The following is a 21,794-nucleotide window of genomic DNA, read 5'->3' on the forward strand; positions in this document are numbered from 1 at the left end:
ACAAATGGCAGTCCACTGCTGCACTGCAGTAGCCAAATTTCCCCAGGTGCAAGGAGCAATTGATTGCAGGTGTGGTGATCGGGACCTCCACTATCAAGCCCAAATGATTTAGAAACCAGAGGACATTCTGATTTATACAGACATTTTATTAATGGTGTGAGACAACAAGAGGAGATTCCGACAAGTGTGCACTTGATTTTCAGACAGATGTCACAATGCCTTGTGCAGAAGCTAGCGTCAGAAGGTGGCCTTATCTTGGGCCTGCAATAACTATCTGCCTGCATCTGGAGCCTTCACAATCTGCAAGTCAGTCTCCAGCAGAAACCCACCTCCATGCCATGAAAATAGGGGGGTGGGCACCTCCACGTTGAAAACTGAATTTTGAGGTTAGGAAAATTCCTGACTCAACAATGAAAACTGGACCCATGGTGTGAAGTATTTCAATTTTACTAATGCTCAATTCATTAGGTCAAACTTGTAACCATAGTAACTAGCAAATAAGCGGAAAGGAAGTGAATAGTGTCAGTAATCCTCATATTTTCCATTCAGGATTTCATAAATCTGCTTACAGCTCCAAACATTTAGATTCATTCACCACCATTCTGCTCAGTCCAGATTGTTTTTCTTTCCCCCCCCCCCCTCGTCTTGGAACTAGAAATATTTTTAATGACAATTCACTTTGCTCATATTCAGTCCCCAGGAACTTTGTCCATAATTATGAAAAACGCAAGTCTTGTGATATAGAACATAGAACAGTACAGCACAGAACAGGCCCTTCGGCCCACGATGTTGTGCCGAGCTTTATCTGAAACCAAGATCAAGCTATCCCACTCCCTATCATCCTGGTGTGCTCCATGTGCCTATCCAATAACCGCTTAAATGTTCCTAAAGTGTCTGACTCCACTATCACTGCAGGCAGTCCATTCCACACCCCAACCACTCTCTGCGTAAAGAACCTACCTCTGATATTCTTCCTATATCTCCCACCACGAACCCTATAGTTATGCCCCCTTGTAATAGCTCCATCCACCCGAGGAAATAGTCTTTGAACGTTCACTCTATCTATCCCCTTCATCATTTTATAAACCTCTATTAAGTCTCCCCTCAGCCTCCTCCGCTCCAGAGAGAACAGCCCTAGCTCCCTCAACCTTTCCTCATAAGGCCTACCCTCTAAACCAGGCAGCATCCTGGTAAATCTCCTCTGCACTCTTTCCAGCGCTTCCACATCCTTCTTATAGTGAGGTGTAGGGTATTTCTTAAATGGTGAGAGGCTGGGACATGTTCAACTTTTAAAGGGACTTGGGTGTCCTTGTTCATGAGTCACTGACAGCTAACCTATCAGTACAGCAAGCAATTAAGAAGGCAAATGGTATGTTGACCGTTATTACAAGAGGATTTAAGTATAGGAACAAAGGTATCTTACTGCAATTGCAAAGGGCCTTGGTGAGACCGCTCCTAGAGTCTTGTGTGCAGTTCTGGTCTCCTTATTTAACAAAAGATATACTTGCCATTAAGGGAGTGCAACAAAGGTGGCGGGAGTGTCCCACAAGTAAAGATTAAATTGACTGGGCCTTTATTCTCTGGAGTTCAGAAGAATAAGAGGTGATCTCAAACAGACAAAATTCTTACAGAGCTTAACAGGGTAGATGCAGGAAGGACATTTCCTTAGGCTGAGGGCCTGGAATCAGGGACAGAGTCACAGAAGGGGAAGCAGGAGATTTAGGACTGAGGAGGAAGAATTTCTTCACTCGGAGGGTGGTGAATCTTTGGAACTCTCTTCCCCGGAGGGCTGTGGAGACTCAGTTGTTGAGTATGTTCACGACTGATCAATAGACTTGTACATATTAAAAACATCAAGGGATTATGGAGATAGTGCAGGGAAATGTGAAGTAGAAGGTTAGTCATGATCTGATTGAATGGCGGAGTGGGATCAAAGAGCTGAATGGCCTATTCCTGATCCTATTTCTTACGTTCTTAACTTTAAAATAATTCCGTTCTCCTCCTCCTTTGCCACTGTTCTAATGGAAATTAAGACTTCACAAATTTTCACTCAAACATCCGAATTTAAAATATGCTGTGTTGGTGACAAACTGTTGAAGATATTTACAATGGACTGAAAGGCACTCAACAGGCCCGATTTTACCATCAAGTTGTGCCCGTTTTCAGGTGCGAAAACTTGGTAAAGTCAGGCGTGAGGCAAGTAGCGTGATCCGTGACCACCTTCGTGCCCGTTCCCCCTTTACTAAGTGTCTAAAATGGCCACGATCAGGACTGCGCTTGAAACGGGCATGAGGGCAACTTAAATGTATCTGCAAGCATTTAAATTGACTTAATGGGCTAGACTCAACCTTACCTGCATTTCCTCCTTTATCACCGCATTCGCCCATCCAGATTTGGCATGAAACATACATGGTGCGCAAGAGTCTGATTCGGACGCTCCAGCTTCTGAGGAGTTAAGTTTAGAGCTTTCAGAGGCTCTCTAACTCAGATCGGTGGTGGGGGGGCTGTGGGTCAGATGGCTCACTCGTGCGGGGGGGGGGGGGGGTGGAAAGAGGAGGAGAGGCGGGTCAGATGGATCTCTGGGGTGGTTGGGGGGGGGGGTCAGATCGTTCTGATGGGAAGGGGAGTCTGCTGCCACTCTGCGTGCGATCAGTGGGGGGGGGGGCTGCAGCATTTCAGGCACGATACGCCCTGGGGCTGCAGCATTTCAGGCACGATAAGCCCTGCTCACAGGCTTCTGCAGCGTGATTCAGAATCATTGCTGTTTTTTTCAGGCAGCGTGCGTATGGGGGTGCCTGAGAACAGGTTTACAAGTCGTATCTGAAACACTCCCAGGTTCAGCACTTAGAATCAAAATGGTAAAATCGGGCCGAACACGTACTTAACTGCTGAGAAGTTGTTAAAAAACCCGAGTGACTGAATTTTATGGCCCTATCATGGTAGGGCAGGGCTCAAAAGTCTATTGACTTTGGTGGGACTGGAAGATCCTGCCAGCAGAAGGGGTAGTAAAATTCCATCCTAGGAACTTAAAGATTTGGGATGTTAAAATATACTCTTAAATACATTCCAGAACGCTCACCAAAAAAAAACTGCTTACGTTTTGTTAAACCGAAAGTCCCAAATCTTCCAGTCTCCAGATCATTGTTGGAATTGCCCAGAAATTTGAAATTTTGATTGGTAATTCCCCTGCTGCCTAGGACCTTCCAAAAAAAGTCTCCAACTTAGTCGGAGACTCTGGATGATTCTGACTTACTTACCAGGAAATATTGGACAGAAACATTCTAGGCTTACTTAGAGGTAACTATATTACTGATCCCCTGAACATTCACTGTCTCTCCCACTCCTCCCTGACTATTCCGACTCACCTCCTGACCACCGATCCCAGTGTTCCCTACCTGACTAGTCCATACCACCCAATCCTTCCTGACTTTCCCCAACCCCTGCCTGACCCGACAGTTGCCCTGTCAGCCCAACTTGACGAGACCCTGAGCTGACAACCACCCCAACCTGCCTAGCTCTGACCCACCTAACCTAGCTGCCACCTTACCCACCAGCCACCCTACTCCCACCTACCACTCTATCCACTTACCTCACCCACCATTTATACACCTACTTATTCACCCATACACTAATACTCTGAAAAGCAATTAAATATCCCAGCTTTTCATTGTGTTAGTGAACACTTACCAGAATACAGCAGCTTGTGCAGTTAAAAGGCGGCTTGGCTTATCTTCCTGATGGTCCAGTGTTATGAAGAAGCAGCTGGACTGAGTGTATGCTCCACATTTCTGAAGACGCAGAGATTGGAAGACCAGGGCAGAAATGTGGAACTCCGCTGTACAAGGTATGATGATGTGCACACGTATCATATAATGGTTATGTCTGCTAATGGCAGACTTGGCACAGTAATGGTCCTCTTGGCTAAGTCACAAGTTCAAACCCACTTCAGGACTCAAGCCCTTAGTCCAGGCTGACGCTGACAAGAATTCACCCATGGTTCAAAATCATTAATAAATAAACTTCAAAACTTAAACTTTTAAACTAAGACCCTATCTGCTTCTCAGGAGGATGTAATAGATCATGTGATAGTATTTGAAGAAATGAGCTGTTCAGACAATATTTACTTAATACGGCAATTGCATCATTGCCAACTGTTTGCATGAAGATGGGCTACAAAAGTAACCAGGGTATGGTTAGAATCCTAAGACAGAGTAACAGAGTTTACAGGCAGAGGCCAATGATGCTCATTCTAGGAGGTTTAGCACATTTCAATGTAAACTATCAGGGAGTGATTACCAGTCAGAAAGGAACAATATAAAAATTAAATATTAATACAAATATTAGCCATAATTTTGTTATGTTAGAATTACTGGCTCTATGGTCTTATTTACACAAGTTCTTTGCATTCCAAGCTTGCTGGCAATGAATTTATCAGTTTCTTGCTTCATTAACTTGTTCACTGGATCATGCCATACAACGCGATGGCAGATAATGTTTAATTCCTGCAGTCACGAGAACAAATGTCAACCAATTTGTGAAAACAAGTTGTTACTGATGTGTACACAAAATAATGAACGAATTTCAGCCAAATGTATACTCAAGACTTACAGCACCCAACATTCAAGGTTTGTACAACTTCACTAAATTTCTTTAAAATACGAGCCATAAAATGTGGCTTCAGCGCTCCAGGGGCCGTTTTGGTTTCAAATGCCGTCTGTGGCGTGTGCGCACAATTCCGGCAGAGCAAGTCAGGATCCTTCCCTACTGGAGCAGGCAACATCTCCCAGCTTGCTGTCCAGCGTTGCATAAGGGAGATGACTGACATTATGCCAGTTAGCTCCTGCTGCTTCCAGTGAATGACATCTTGTCCTGAAAGAGAGAGGGAAGTATGTCCATGAGCGAGTCCTTTAAGTGGTGCAGATTGGCTTTAAGTGATGGTAGCCTAGCATAAACCTGGCCCTCAGCTGAGGCATGCAAACATACAGCAGTACGGTTAGTATTGAGCTGCATGCAGGAATAATTAAATGAGCAGGCAGCACAAAGTGTACATGCTGCCTGTATTTGAAGAAATCGGCATGGGTCAACCCCGTTTTGTAATTGCCACAACTGTTTTTGGGGGCCAGTGAAATTTGTACCCAGCAATTCCCAACAACTGCAAGGGCTAGAGCCATTCATGTTAATCTACTTTACAACCACAACAACTTGCATTTAGTTGATTCTTTCAACATAGCAAAACGTCACAAGGTGCTTCAGAAAAGTCCGATCAGACAAAAGTTGACACCAAACCAAAAGAAGGGCAGCATTATGAGAGGTAAGCAATAAACATGGTCAGAGAGAAATATTTAAAGAGGGACCTAAAGGAGACAGAGGTGGAGACATTTATGGAAAGAATTGCAGAGCTTCGAGCTGAGAAGGCAGATAGCATGGCAGCCATTGATGGGTGAAGGAAGTGGGAGAATGGCAAGAAGCCAGTTTTGGAGCAAATACAATTTCTCAGGGTACTGGAGGAGCTGAGGGAGATTGGGAAGGGTTGAGGCCAAACAGAGGTTTGAAGAGGAGGATGAGAATTTTTAAAAAGGTGGCACTCAGCAACTGGAAGTCTATTTGGGTCAGCAAACACATGGATGACAGGTAAGTGGAATTTTGTGCGAGTCACGCAATGGCAGCACAGTTTTAGATGAGCTGAAGTTTATGAAAGGGTGAAGATGGAAGGCTGGCTAGGCAAATAGTGGAATAGCTGAATTTGGATGAGGGTTTCTGCAGCAGATAAGCTGAGACAGAGGCAGAGATGGACATTATTATGCTCTGGTTCAGCTGTAGACACTGCTCTGAAAGGGGGCTTTGGAATTGGGGCCGAGGCAATGGAGATTGAGGCAAGGGCCAAAGATAATGGCTTTAGTCTTCCACCACAAGACAGAAACCTGATATTTCAGTAGATCAAATGAGCTTGAGCATTCAAGGATTAATTGCAAATTGTAGGAACTAATTTTAATCTAACATCTAGTATAACCATTAAAAGGATAAATTATTGATTTCAAATGCTTCATCCAATACACTTCAAAATGCACAAGTGTCAACATCAAAACTTCTAGAGGAAGTCTGACTCCAGATTTCCACAGGAAAATATCTTCTGCCAAATATGTTTTTTTTTTTAAATTAAGTTAATCGCAGCAAAAACAAAAATCATATTTTGTGTTTATATTTCCAAATAGCACACCTGATCGTGTATAGCTGCAGCTAAAAGGTCACAATTTTGTGTCTCACTGCACTCCCATTGTAACCACTTCCTTTCGTACTTCATGCACAAGTCCATAGGGTTTCGCATTTTTTTGCAGAAAAGCAAACCTAATTGTCTCAAAGCTCTAATAAAAATCCAATAAAGTGTTGTGATTAAATTTATTCTATGAGCTTGAAACCGTGACCTTGGTCACAAACCTTTATTCAGGGATGTCTCTGAGTTATACATTGCTTTGTGGGTTGTCAGCTTTTTTAGGATGCCAGATTAGCTGTTTAGAAACTGTTTTGTCAGCTTTTCTCCAACTTCTGTAGGTTGGCATAAAAATAACTGCTCTAACGGGAAATGTGGAATAAACAAATAACAACGACAGGTTTAACCTTATTAACAGCAACATTTTTTAGATTTCCTTTAAACCAGATACAAAAGCAATTTCAGTAAAATATTGTGATTTACAGGTTCCAAAATTTCTAACAGGAAACTGGAAGCAAATTCAGTAACAGGTTGCAAGGAATGGAGTCATAAATATGAGAAAACCATGAAGCAGAACAACCATTTATGATCACCATCCATATTGAATGTGTCTCAAGTAATAAAACAGAACCATCTTAATTGTGCCAACATTATTGTGTGCTGTAACCATTCTATGATTCCATGCTTAACATTTACAGCTACAATGTGCAAGCCTGCAGACTATGCTACTATTGTCGGGAGAAATAAAGGGAACTAAGCATAGTTCCTGCATTTGGAATTATTGATGACCCCAACAGATAGTGTTACTGCAGCAACAGCTTAGCCTGTTCCATTGTGTTACCACATCAATATTAACACTGCCTCTTCCCTTTCACAACCCAGTTGAAATAACTACAATTTCTGATAATGGATCTCTAAAAGTGACTGTGTATCTCATCCACAATGTGGTCAGCACTTAGCCTTTAGTATTACCAAAATAGATTAACTGGTCTCTATGCCATTGTTGTTTGTGGACCCCTGATGTGCACGAATTGGCTGGCATGTTTGCAACATGCTGAGATTGTGAAATGCATTACTTAAAATTAAAAAGTTTTCAGGAATAGTTATTTCCTCCTATTGTAAAGGATGGCAAATCAATATTGACTGCTAGAAACTTATATTCTAACATAACGGCCGGAACTTTAACCTCGGGCAAGATTTTACGATTTTGGGGCGGCACGGTAGCACAGTGGTTAGCACTGCTGCTTCACAGCTCCAGGGTCCTGGGTTCGATTCCCGGCTCGGGTCACTGTCTGTGTGGAGTTTGCACATTCTCCTCGTGTCTGCGTGGGTTTCCTCCGGGTGCTCCGGTTTCCTCCCACAGTCCAAAGATGTGCGGGTTAGGTTGATTGGCCAGGTTAAAAATTGCCCCTTAGAGTCCTGTGATGCGTAGGTTAGTGGGATTGGTGTGTGGGGATGGGGCCTGGGTGGGATTGTGGTCGGTGCAGACTCGATGGGCCGAATGGCCTCCTTCTGCACTGTAGGGTTTCTACGATTCTATGGGACGAGCGAAGCTGTAAAATCCTGCCCATTGGTATAATTAGTAGCTGTGTACAATCTGTAATGAAATAGTGTGAGGGAGTAAGATTTCACACTGTGTATCTTATAAAATATACAGAGATTTGCTTATTGCTATCTCTAAAAACTTCAAACTGGACAAATACCTAAATTGGTTGAATCTATGCCTGTTTGTGACCCTGAACAAAAGGAGTTGCCTGGTAGTATAGGAGAAACTCGCACCTCGACTGCACAGGCCAAAATTCAAATGGAGTTATACAAAGGCCACCTATATTTCATTACCTAGGCTGGCAAACAGGAGTCTGCTTTGTCTGCTAAGGCAAAGGGCCCACAACCTTCCTTTCACCTCTTAATGGATGAGACATTCAACACTCTGAAGGACATGGACAAGGGTTACACATCCCTTGTCAAAGCCAGTGTAGAGCGGTAGGAGTCATGTGACATAGACCTCTAGTTTGTAGAATCGGTAGTATTGCTTTGTTGAATTGAAAAGTCTCAAGTCTGCCTTATCATCTGAATAGCAGTCTCACGGACAAGGAACTCTGGCCCAGGTTGGACAGCCGAGACCCCATCTCCATTGCTTCTGCTGGAAATTCTGTATCATTGCCTACAAAACTGATTCATCTCTGCATGCTTATCTCATTACATGAAATTAATACCACTGGAAAAAGTGAATCATCTAGCATTGGTTCTCATCTAATTGAACTCTGTGAAGGAATACCTCATTGAACATTGATTCTGCAGTCTGGAAGCTTTCTGGTGGCAGAGGTGACCCGCCATTAGCCAGCTGTGGGATCTTTCAGTCTCGCTGGTCTCCACAGGGTTTTGCATGCTCTGCATCCTCTGCCACCAGGGAATGCACCTTGGAAGTTGCCATCGGCATAGCAAGAAAATCCCGTCAGCGAGAAGTGGCAGACAATTTTGGCCAATATTTACTTTCTCTGTGGTCTCTACGTTGCAAATCTTCTTTTGCTCTATCCTTTTACAATACGAATAGAAAGGAAGCAACATTATGACCCTCCTCCCTCTGAGTTTGCAAATAAACCCTCAGAGTTCATCCCATCTCAAATTTTCTGTGGGTTTAGTACTAAAAAGTGGATCACACCAAAACTGCTTACAAAAGGGGGAAGCAAATCAAAACAAAAACTGTTTAGGATGGATGAAGGGAAAAATTAGTGCTGTTTAAATTAATCCCCCCTCTTGTTAGTGACAACAGCAAAACATTCAGAGTCATAGAGGTTTGCAGCATAGAAACAGGCCCTTCGGCCCAACTTGTTCATACCGCCCAATTTTTACCATTAAGCTCAATCCAATTGCCCGCATTTGGCCCATGTCCCTCTATACCAGTCTTACCCATGTAACTGTTTAAATGCTTTTTAAAAGACAAAAGTGTACCCGCCTCTACTACCACCTCTGCCAGCTTGTTCCAGACACTCACCATCATCTGAAAAATTGCCCCTCTAGACCATTTTGTATCTCTCACCTTAAGCCTCTGCCTTTAATTTTAGACTCCCCTACCTTTGGGAAAAGATGTTGATTATCTAGCTGATCTATGCCCCTCATTATTTTATAGACCCTCAGAAGATCACCCCTAAGCTCCTACACTCGAGGGAAAAATGTCCCAGTCTATCCAACCTCTCCTTAAAACGGAAAACATCAAGACCAGGTAGCATCCTAGTAAATCTTCCCTGCATTCTTTCTATAATAGTGACCAGAACTGTACACAGTATTCCAAGTGTGGCCTTACCAATGTCTTGTACAACTTCAACAAGACGGCCCAACTCCTGAATTCAATGTTCTGACCAATGAAACCAAGCATGCCGAATGCCTTCTTCACCACCCTGTCCACCTGTGACTCCACTTTCAAGGAGCTATGAACCTGTATCCCTCGATCTCCTTGTTCTATAACTCTCCCCAATGTCCTACCATTAACTGAGTAAGACCTGCCCTGGTTCAATCAACCAAAATGCATCACCTTGCATTTATCTAAATTGAACTCCATCTGCCATTCATCAGCCCACTGGCCCAATTAATCAAGATGGCGTTGCAATCCTAGATAGCCTTCTTCATAGTCCACTGTACCATCAATCTTGCTACCATCTGCAAACTTACGAACCAAGCCTCCTAAATTCTTATCCAAATCATTAATACAAGTGACAAATAAAGTGAACCCAGCACCGATCCCTGAGGCACACTGCTGGTCACAGGCCTCCAGTTTGAAAAACCATCTGTCTTCTGTCGTTAAACCAATGTTGTATGCATCCAATTGGCTACCTGATCCTGGATCCCGTGAGATTCAACCTTATGCAACAACATACCATGCAGTACCTTGTCAAAGGCTTTGCTTAAGTCCATGTAGACAACATCAACTGCACTGCCCTCATCTACCTTCTTGGTTACCCCTTCAAAAACTCTATCAAATTTGAGACACATAATTTTCCACTCAAAGCCATGCTAACTGTCCTTAATTAGTCCTTGCGTCTCTAAATGCCTGTAGATCCTGCCTCTCAGAATACCTTCTAACAACTTACCCACTACAGATGTTAGGCTCACCGGCCTGTAGTTCCCAGGCTTCCCTGCAGCCCTCCTTACAACAAAGGCACAACATTTACCACCCTCCAATCTTCAGGCACCTCACCTGTGACTGTTGGTGATTCAACTATCTCTTCTAGTGGCCCCGCAATTTCCTTCCTAGCCTCCCACAACCTCCTGGGATGCACTTCATCAGGTCCCGGGGATTTATCTACCTTGATGCACTTAAAGATTTCCAGCACCTCCTTCTCTGTAATATGTACATTCCTCAAGACATCACTATTCATTTCCCCAAGTTCCCTAATATCCATGCCTTTCTCACCTTTTCTTTTGTCCTGAATTTCGTGCTCATAACATAAACCATATTAGTGTGAGGAATGAAATATTTACTTCATGTATTCAGTTACCACATCAAGCAATCCCAGATAAAACATTACTTACGTCAGGCTCCCTCTGCTCTTTCTCAATAAATATCTCAAACTTGGATCCTAGATCAGTTTTACATTTCTGACAGCAATCAGAGAGGTGGTCAATTTAATGCAAATTAGGTATAAGTTTATGCTGTCCAATGTTCACTTAAACTGGATTGAGACAGTCCAACTCATTTCACATAAATCCCTTGTAATCAGATAGATGAAATGGTAACTAATTTCAATACTTCTAAAACATACGAGCTGGACATCAATGGACTATAACAATTTGCATTTATACAGCACCTCTAACATGTAAAAACTTCCAAGGCATTTCACTAGAGTATTAACAAAATCTGACACCAAGTCACATGGAGCAATATTAGGCCAGGTGACCAAAAGTTTGGTCAAAGCTGTAGTTGTGAAAGTGTGTCTTAAATGAGGAAAGAGAGTTAGGAGAGGCAGCAAAAACTTTAAGGGAGGGAATTCCAGAACTGGGTCCTTGGCAGCTAAAGGCATGGCTGCCAAAGGAGGAGCGATTAAAATTGGGGATGTGCAAGAAATCAGAGATGGAGGAGCTCAAATATCTGAGCTTTGTAGGTCTGTATGTGATTAGGCATGGGGTGGGGAGAGGTCTATTGAAATGATGAAAGTTTTAAAATTGAGGCATTGCTCAACCAGGAACCAGTATAGAGCAAAGGGGGTAATGGGTGAACTGGACTTGGTACAAGTTAGAGTATGGATGAAAGGAATCTGACCAGGAGTGTATTGAAAGAGTCAAACCTAGATTTAATAAAAGCAAGGTTGAGGGTTTCAACACAAGTTTAGCAGAGGTAGTCAGGTAATGTTACGGAGCTGGAAGTAGGTGATGGCATCTTTACGTGACAGGATGCTCACCTCAGTTTCAACATACAAGAACAATCTGGTTCAGCTTCAGATAGTTGCCACGGAGAGGGATAGAGTCAGTGGCTAGGGAAGACTGGTGGAGTGAATTGTCAAAGGCCTACATCATCCCCAGATTTAACTGGGAAGACATTTCTACTCATCCAATATCAGATAAACAGTCTGACCCAGTCGGAGCATTCAAGTGAAGTGATGATGAGATAACGTTGGGAGTCATCAGAAAATATGTGGAATCTATCATGTTTTTGGATAATGTCACAGAAGGTAGCATGCAGGGGAGAACTAGGAGGGAACAAGGACAGATCTTTGGGAGGCACCAGAGGTAACTGTATGAGCCTCAAGTGAAACTTTATTAGTGATTCTCTGGACAACTGGGCAGATATGAGTGGAACCAGGCAAATGAAAGATTGAGGAAGGTGGCACAGTGGTTAGCACTGCTGCCTCACAGTGCCAGGGACAGGTTCAATTGCAGCCTTGGGTGACTTGTGTGTAGTTTGCACATTCTCCCCAGTCTATGTGGGTTTCCTCCAGGTGTTCTGTTTTCCTCCTGCAGCTCAAAGATTAGGTGAATTGGCCATGGCAAGTAGGTGCCCAAATTGCCCCTTAGTTTCCAAAGATGTGTAGGTTTGGTGAATTGGCCATGGCAAATGTGCAGGGTTACAAGGATGGGGCGAAAGGGAAGGCCTGGGTGGGATGCTCTTTCAGAGAGCCAGTGCAGGCTCTGTGGGCCGAATGGCCTCCCTCTGCACTGTAGGGATATGATGTTGGAGGAGAATGGAGTGGAGAACATGTCAACGGTTGAAGATCAGTAGAGTAGGACAAGGAGGAATAGTTTACCATGGTCATGATGAAATAGGATATCATATGTGACTCTGATAAGAGCCAATTTGGGATTACGACAATGGTGAAAACCTACTTAGAGATTCAATGATAGACACAAGATGGACTCGGATTTGGGAGGCAACAGCACGTTGAAAGAATTCAGTGAGGGAAGAGAGATTGAAGATGGGAGAGCAGTTTGCAAAGAGATAGGGGTCAAATGTTGAAGGGGAAAAAAGGACAATACCTGGAGTTGTGAGAACCATTGCAACATCAGATAAAATGGAGTCAAGGAAAGAAGTTGGGTGGTCAGCAATTTAGTGGGAAAAGGATCGAGTGAATAGGAGGTGGGTCTCATGAACAAGGTAAGCTCAGAGAGGGCACGAGTGTTGAAAGGAGAGAAAGCTGCAAGTTTAGGGCTAAGGCCGGGGAGCCTTGGAGGAAATATGGCCTAGGAGGCAAGCAGAAGGAGCAGAGACAGCTGAACAAAGTATCTGTCCAACTTGGTAAGAGATTGGCAAAAAAAGGAGCCCCCCCGCCCCTTGCAAATGGGTATAAAGATTTAATAATTTCTGAAGATAATTTTAAATTAAGACAAACTTACCCGAATAGAAAATGTGTCCTGGTTAGTCTGTTTGGACTCCCCTTTATTACAGGTCATCTAACAAGACAGAAAGCAACTCATTTTTAAAAGAAATGAAAAGTAAAGCAAGCCTACGCCCCATTTATATTTGATGCTCCTCTCCCCATCCCCCCCACCCCACCGCTCCCCCCCCCCCACCGCTCCCCCCCCCTCCCCACGCAAAAAAACCATTAATATAGTTGCTAAAAACTGATCTGAGATTCAACATCTAAAAATATTAATGCTAGGGCACAAGTACAATGCTGTGCCTTTAAACATATAGATGTCAGTTACTACAAATTTTGTAAAAAGTAGTGCCACCTGGGTTTAAGCCGGGTCCTTTGGACAAAGAAATATATTAACAATTTTGCTGTCATACTATTCGTCTTGCACTCCTCTAGAACCTTTTGCCAGAAGTTGAATATTTGGCAAAAATACTGTTACAAGCACAGAATGAGGGTGTGTGAAACCACACACAAAATAAATCAGATTTCCATAACCATCCATTTAAAATCTGTGTTACAGCAAGATAGACAAACAAACTACATCAAAGAGATAGATAAACCAGTGGGCAGTAAAGACTGGGACTCAACAGGGCAAGTGCACAAGAGATGCACACGTATATAGGCAGGGAATCACACTGCTAATTTATAGTAACGTTTTTACATTACTTAGGAAAAAAAATCAGACTTCTTATTAAATAACCATGAGGTGTTTTCAAAATAATTAACAATTTCACTCAGATAGAGAGGCTCCCCACCATGGCAAAAATAGTGGAAATTGCTGGAAGTCCTGCTCCCAAACAAGGCATTTCCTATTTTTGTGGGGACAGGACTGAAGTCTATGCATGTGTGTTCCATGGAGGTATTTAAATCATCAGCTCCCTCTACTGAGGTGAGATTTTGGCAGGCCAGGACCCCAAGAACCAGTGTGAACTTGGCAGATTGGTTTCGATAGCCAGAAAGGTAAGGCACACCATTGGATACAGTCCTGGGAGACTTTTGAGTAAGGCAAGGAACCTTTTAGGGAGGGGAAAAGACAACCTTTGAAATTGTTAAACACAAACATGTGCGCATAAAAATTGCATAAACTCATTGGAAATGTCAAGCTGTCAAAGGGATTTAACTCTGCTGGGTTTCAAATTTTTTTAACCAAAAAGTGTGACATTAAAAAGAATCGGCCCTTGTTATTTCCAGGTGCAGCAGGCCCGACTTAGAATCTAGCCCACTCCCTGAAATGAAAATAACTATCGGCTGCCAGGTGGTCTCCCATCTCTGCATTCCAAACCCAGGAGCAAAATGGGCCTTTGTACTTCCAATAGTAAAGATTTTTCAAGTTCCTGACGGGAATTGGAAAAACTAAAGATTACACAAGAATTCTCTGTACTTTCATCCACAGGACATTCTAAGTAGTTGAGATTTACTCAAACATAAACGAATAGGATTTTTTTGTGGCATTCCACTCACTTATCACCTCATGAGAAATTTATGGAATTAGATTATAAAATGATGGGTGCAAGATATTGAGATGCTTTACAGCACATTCAATGTCAATTCATATAATTGTCAGTATAAGCAATTGCAAACAGCAGTTACCTATGGAGCCCTTTGACCTCAGTCGATATACAGATTCCCATAGATGGGAAGGTTTTTAAATGAAGGCTCGCTGGAAGCAAGTTGTAAACTTTTTGCCAAACATTCAGCATGAATGAAATTTGGGCTTTATTTGGTTTTCCAGGATTTACAAATAAAGTTATATTTAATGTAACCAGTCATCCATTATTATTTACATGCATAATGTTTTACCATGTTTAGCTTTTCCCTAGGTGGCACATTGCTTTTTACACAAAAAGATCTTTAATCTTACATTCTTCCCTTTTCCTTACAGCAGGTCACTTTTCTCTCACTTGCTGTCACCCTCCATTATACTGACTGAGGCCATCAAGCACCCTGCTCCCAGGGTTCTACCAATGCCACACTTGGGTCAGCTAAAGGAGCCATATGAGAGTAACCCAGGCCAACTTACTCTACATTTTATTTCCCCTTAAAGGGAATTCTATGCTTTCACTTGGCAGTTCTCCTCCCTTGAGATTGAGAACTCACGATGTGAGGAATCACAGGTTAGGGTCTGGTATCTGACCACTCTTTAATGAGTCAATGCATTCTTCTGCATGGCCACTTGATTTTTGAAGTTTCAAAGCAGGAAGGCATTTTTTTGTGCTAAACCATACTGCACTGTCTGCTATCAAGCACATTCCAAAACCATTATGTAAACCAGTTATACAAAAGCCTAAATTGAAATTACTTCCAAAATAAAAAAAAATTACAGTTGAGCAAAATATTTTTACAGTGAACTTAAAGGTCCAATTTAAATAGAGACAAAAATATAGTAGGATTTGTTTACAACTGTAGAAGATGCTGCAACGTCAGAGATCAGATACTGTACCGTGAATCGTGTCTGTCACCTGGAAACCAGAGTGCTCAAGGCACGATCGCAAAGGCACGATCGCATGGGAGCCTGCAGCAGAGAACATATGCAAGTACAGCCAAGGTGGTATAGAACCCCCACAACATACGCAACTCCACACATCAGACATTACGGCAAAGACGTCACAGATTGAGATCCGGTTTCTTTCACAAAGATAATTTTAAATGATATCATTTTACAAGATTTCTTAAAAATTATCAATAAACCAACCAGCCTAATTTGCCTAGTCAGATTTCACCTGGTCATATTTCAATTCTTGAGGGATAGCCTATCACGTTAGATGGGATTAATTTGGTCATACTTGCAAGTCCAAATGGCTTTTTGTTGACAAATTAACTAAATCCAAGTTGGTTTAAAAATACATTACTAACAGCTGAGCTGGGTATAATTCTGGACATCATGAAGTTCATTTGAAAAACATCAAATTTATAACAACATTTACGATATTATGCAAATAATTGCTGCCTTGTTGTAGTACTGTTCTTGTTTATATGTTTGTCATTTGCGAAGCAGATTTAATTTAATTTTTCCAAGTACTTTTTTCTAACTTGAAAAAATAGAATTCTATTAGATACTGTAGTTGGTTTGAATAGTGGAACACATGGTACAAAGCTAAAAGGGATGTGGCAACAGCAAAAGATTTACTGAGTCAACAAAGCTTCTCCATTGTGCTTCAGTCTTTTAGCTCATTATCCAAACAGTAATTTACACATCTTCCATTTTTCTATCTAAAGGTTTTGTTCAGCAACAAAGTTACATTATTTGGACATGAAACCTCTCACAAGCCGCTACAACTTGGGCATTGACCAGGTGACATTATATGATAGCAAACTAAAGGTGAAACAAATTTATGATTTTATTGTGTTCCATAATTTTGTGTAGTTAAAAATCTATAATGAAATGAATTTGGCAAGCTATTTTAACTACTGGCCATCAGCAGAGGGCTAGATTTACTTACCAGTGCCTTTAAAGTTGTAACTATACTTCACATTTTAGTTCACTTGGCCAATTAAATGCATTCTAGAAATTTATTATTCCTGTACCACACAAATATAATTAGGTTTCAAACTTGTACTTGAATTTGAAACATTTGTTATCAAAATCATCCTAAATCCTTTGCACAGATTATGCAACTCGGAAGTAAAAGATGATCATGTGATTTCAGATCATATGACCATCACATGCCTTTAGTCTTGGCTTGCCAAATTTTAACCCTTTGGCTTGCCCAATTTTCTCAAACATATTTCTACAGGCACCAGGCTCCCCGAGATATCTTTGCCCAAATGGCCATTCTCTCATGTGTGAAATTTAGCCATGAGTGTCAGCTGGCTATTAAGTGCATTGCAACTTAACAGTTGAGATGGCCCAGTCATCACTGGATGTTGAAATTCAACTTCCAACTAAAAACTGTGGTCAGGAGCAGGAACCATTGCGGTCTAGTCCCCTACCTGAAATCAGCTAACAATGTATAGATTTAAGATTAAACCTGTGATATTCTGCTTTGCATAGCTTGCTTTTCACTGGATAAACTTGCTGAGCCTTTAGGTCTCACTTGTTTTATTAATTGTAATGTTATTTACCTGTACAGAATTATACAGTTAAAATAAAATTGCCAGTTGAGAATTGAGATCAACTGGAAACAAATTTATCTCATGACCTCAGGAATGACATAACTCACTCACCCTTTGGGAATGTTGATTAAGTCTCAGCACAGCTCTTCCCCAATCAGAAATTCTCTGCAAGTGCTCAACAAAAAAATGACTTTTTCATCCTAAACAAAGACTGTAAGCACTGACCGCCTGCACAAAGATTCTACAACTATCCCCATTTTAGATTTCAGCAATTAAATAAAAAGGTAAAATTGATCACGACTACTGTGTTTGCTACATACCAGCACTAGGATTATATTTTTAAAAAGTATTACATTGCCTGACAAATTAAAATCTTATAAAGGGAGTTAGCTACACACTTCTCCATGTCTCTCAACAGCGCTTGTTACCAAATTTTATGTTTCAAGGTAACCTGGAAGAAGACAATCTGTGCAGGAATATTTTATTCCTCATACAAAATTATAAAATACTCCTTCAGTGAAATCAGAAACTTTGACCTCAATCCACTGTACAGCAGGAGGGATAGTTCTATACAAACTATTTGCTTCCAAGTTTAAAGCATTAAACAGAGGAACAAGAAGTTGTGGAGAGACACTGACAAGTTGTACAAATATATGTAACATTTGTGATTATGGGACAACTCAGTAGGATATATTTACTATTTATTTCTTTTGAGCCATAACAACTCAACCAGGCACAGCATACAATAGAACTGCTGATCATCTTTCATACTGGGAGGTCATATATTTCAATACCAACTTGTACTGTAGCATATACACAAAGTAAAAACTAACATATATGCCTATGATTTTTCACTAATCAGTTGTTTTTTTTTTGGTTATTAATCTTGCTATATTATTCATTCAATTAAGATGATTATCACTTTTTTCAACATTTATGTTACTGGAGGTATTGGAACTTTAAGTATTATTCAAATCATGTACACAGCAAATTAAATATTTTTGTTCAAACATGGTGATTAGAAAATAAATAAGCAGCCAGAATTGAAATTCTACAGTCAAGTATGTTCCTTTGACAATAAAAACAGCTCTATTTGCTCTAATTCAGTTTTGAAGATTAACTTTCCATTATAAACACGCAATATTTATAAAAGATATTCAATTTAAATAATAAAATTGAAATCTTGCATTGAAAGTTTAATGGCATGTGCAAGTTCAGGTGCATTTGAGTCATACAGTCAAGGATGATTCCAGGTTAAATCTCACTCTCTGTCAAGTGAGTTAACCTAATCCTGAAATGACAACAGCAGCACATGGGAATGGGGTCATAATTGAAAGAGACAAAAAATTCAACCAAGGAACCTGATCTTAATCACTACCCAAAAATCATTTTGGAAAACATGCATTTGGCCGATGGTTATGGCGAAAATCAAACCCAGGACAAACAACCTGGAACATCAATGGTTTAAAGGCATACCTGAATGAGGGCTGCCAGCGCCCCACTGAACCCACCTGTATGAATCATATTCAGGAGGTGGGTATGGAGCTGGTGAAAAAAGTAGCACCTGTAACTTTGAAACCCCAATATTTAGTGATCTCAATGTTGACATGGATTTTCACAACACAAGTTACAGAAAGAAAAAAAACTTTAAATATTTTCAATAGCACTGTTCTTTCCTAATCAAAAAATCAATCTTACATTTGACTGTAAAACAAATTTTAGATGAAGTCTAAAGAATATTTTAAGACTTCAATAATAGATTATTTTATTGGCTTCAAGGGGGAAAAGGAAGAATATGATTATTGGATTTGTAGAGGTGATCAGGTGACACTAATTTGACACCAGTGAACTCTGCTCTTCATTTATAATGTAAGACAGAAGAAAATCTACTCCTGACAAAATAAATAGCATCTTGAATGTTGAGATTAGAATAGTAGGGGTATGGGTTTCATTCAGGGAGAGAGAGAAGTGAAGTTGTAAATGGAAGGCAGAAACTTAGGAAGCAAATATTCAAGGTCTAGGAAACAAATGCAAGAAAATAAATAATTATTCAAAGCAAGGTGTCTGGTAAATAAGGCAGATAAGTGGGCACTGACACCTTATGAGTATAGCTATTACTGAAACATGGTTTAAAGGGCAGTGATGACAGCTTAAGATTCCTGGTTACAGAAATATGAGAAAGGGCAAAGAAGGGGCTAAAATAGGAGGGCAGATCAATAATTTAGACTCAAGTGTAGGCGAAAATGGTTAAGAAGTTTGCAGATGATGCAAAAATTGGCCGTGTGATTGACAGCGAGAAACTTGCTGCAGGACAATAACAATGAACTGGTCAGGCGGACAGAAAAGTGACAAATGGAACACAATCTGAACGAATGCGAAGTAATGCAGTTGGTCAGGGCAAGCAAGGCAAGGGAATAAACAATAAACCATAACATATGGAAGGAACAGAGGGATCTTGGTGTACAAGTCTACAAGTTCCTAAAGGTAGCAGGACAAGTAAATAAAGGTGGTTAAGACATATGGCACTTTCCTTTAGCCATCACTTGTTTTCCACTTTTTTTTTTTAAAAACTTCCTCTCTCTTTATCTCACCTTTCCAATATCCAATACAAGATCAATAGAAATTTCTCCAAGTAAATATTGGGAAGGCTGATGCCATTATTTGTGGTCGCTATTTAAAATTACATTCCCTAACTACTGACTCCATTCCTCTCCTTGGCAACAGTCAAGACTTAGTCTGTTCATAGCCTGTATGTTTATATTTGATCCAGAGATGAGCTTCCAACTACATTGTGTCACCAATAATACTGCCTATTTTAACCTCCATTACTTCACCAATTTCAATATATCTGCTACTGAAATCCTTATTCATACCTTTATTACCTCTAGACTTCACTACCCAAGGCAGTTCCGACTGGCCTCCCACATTAAAGCCTCCATAAACTTGAGGCCATCCAAAATGCTATTGCCCTAACTCACACCAAATCCCATTCACTTATCACCCCTGTGCTCACTAACCTGCACTGGCCAGTGGTCAAGCAACAACTTGGTTTTAAAATTCAGTGTTTTCAAATTTCTTTATGGTCTCACCCTTCCTATCTCTAGAATCTCCCCCAGCCACACACTCAGTTATCTGCACTCCTCTAATTTTGGCCATCCCAAATTTTAATCGCTCTGCCATTGATGGCTGCACCTTCAATTGCCTATTAAGCTCTGCAATACCTTCCCCAGGCCTATCTACCTCGCCTTCCTCCTATGACCCCAGCTCCTTGACCAAGCTTTTGGTCATCAACCTATGTGGCTCAGTATCATATTTTGTTCTCTAACGTTCCTGCAGAGAACCTTGAAATGCTTGATTATGTTAAATGTGTTGTCATTGTAATTTATCAAGATATATAACAGCAAGAAAATTCTGCTAGAATCGTCTAAAACACTAGTTGAACCATAAGTAGACTACTGAGTACAGTTCTGGTCACCACATTACAGCAAGGATCTGATCGCACTTGAGAGGATACAGTGGAGATTCAAGAGGATATTGCAGGAACAAGGAGTTTAGGTATGAAAAAAGACTGTATAGGCTGCACTTGTTTCTTTTGGCACAGAGGATACTGAAGGGAGATTAAATTGGGGTGTATAAATTCTCAAGGCCTTGATAGAGGACCTATTCCCTTGACAGTGTGGTCATAACCAGGCTGGAATAAATTTAAATTTAAAATAACGGGCAGAAGGATTAGACGGGAACTGAGGAGAAATGTTTTCATTCAGAGGTTAGTGACGGTCTGAAATTCATTGCTTTTTTAAAAAAAAGGTACCTGGGAATGCACTTCAAGGGCTGTAATCTATCAAGAGCTGGAAAGTGGGATTGGATGGACAGCTGTTTTGGGCCAGCACAGACGCTTTAAGCTGAATGGCCACCTTCTAGATCAATATTTCCAAATGTTTCCATTTAATTTGAACCTTCCAAGCCCAATTTGAAATAAATTACAGTACATTATGCATCATTCTACTCGTTGGGGCTCCAATAATGTAAGCATGTATTATATCTAATTTACCATTTACATTTGGAAATAAAAATGAAGTAATCTTCGTACCTTTTGTTAAAACATAAAAAGATCTTTCTCTACCGTCTGATACCAATCAACACCATTGAATGAGTAAAAGGACTGGTAGGCACTTCGTTCCCATGCCTCCTCTATACTCAGATTGAGTGCGTAGTAATGGATGTTGAGGCCAGGAGTGGGAGGCAAATATTTGGTCACAGACCCTTAAAATTTTCCTTTCCTCTGGACAATCATTTTGTTTCCAATTTACACCTTCCTAAACACAGCAACTATGATCAGATATTTACTGAAAAGAAATATGAAGAAAGTACAATATCTTTTTTAAAAAAAAGCTGTTTCATACAGCAATCAACTTGTTTTCAATTTTGCATTATACAAATCAAACGAATTGTGCAGTTTGAACTGCAAGCATGCATATGCCATGCCAGTTTTGGCACATGAAGTTCTGACACTATCCGGAATTTCTGTAAAAAGATAAAAAAAAGATATATTGTAGAATACTTACTGCATCATTCTGTAGAGAATGCAACCAGAAGTATCAACATAAATAGAATCTATAGCTGTACTTAAAAGTTTGTGCACACTGACTTTTTATTTTACTGTCAATATTTCATTTGATTACAAC

At 40.8% G+C, this 21,794-nt stretch overlaps 1 protein-coding gene across 4 annotated transcripts in view; it reads right to left on the bottom strand.

Moving 5' to 3' along the window:
• The window catches only part of chka (choline kinase alpha), a 64,860-nt gene that overhangs the window by 29,445 nt on the left and 13,621 nt on the right, over positions 1 to 21,794 (bottom strand). The window contains exons 1-3 of one of the 4 annotated variants that reach the window (XM_078220673.1): positions 17,221 to 17,599; positions 15,497 to 15,568; positions 13,034 to 13,090 (exon numbers count right to left, since the gene is read on the bottom strand). The exons of 1 other annotated variant lie outside the window; for it this stretch is intronic. In XM_078220673.1, coding sequence (XP_078076799.1) covers positions 13,034 to 13,090 — 57 coding nt within the window. In that variant the 5' untranslated portion in view covers positions 15,497 to 15,568; positions 17,221 to 17,599. 2 more of the 4 variants (XM_078220672.1, XM_078220669.1) reach the window with 2 other exon arrangements.

This window comes from Mustelus asterias, chromosome 9 (genome assembly GCF_964213995.1).
Source record: "Mustelus asterias chromosome 9, sMusAst1.hap1.1, whole genome shotgun sequence".
Lineage (NCBI taxonomy): Eukaryota > Metazoa > Chordata > Chondrichthyes > Carcharhiniformes > Triakidae > Mustelus > Mustelus asterias.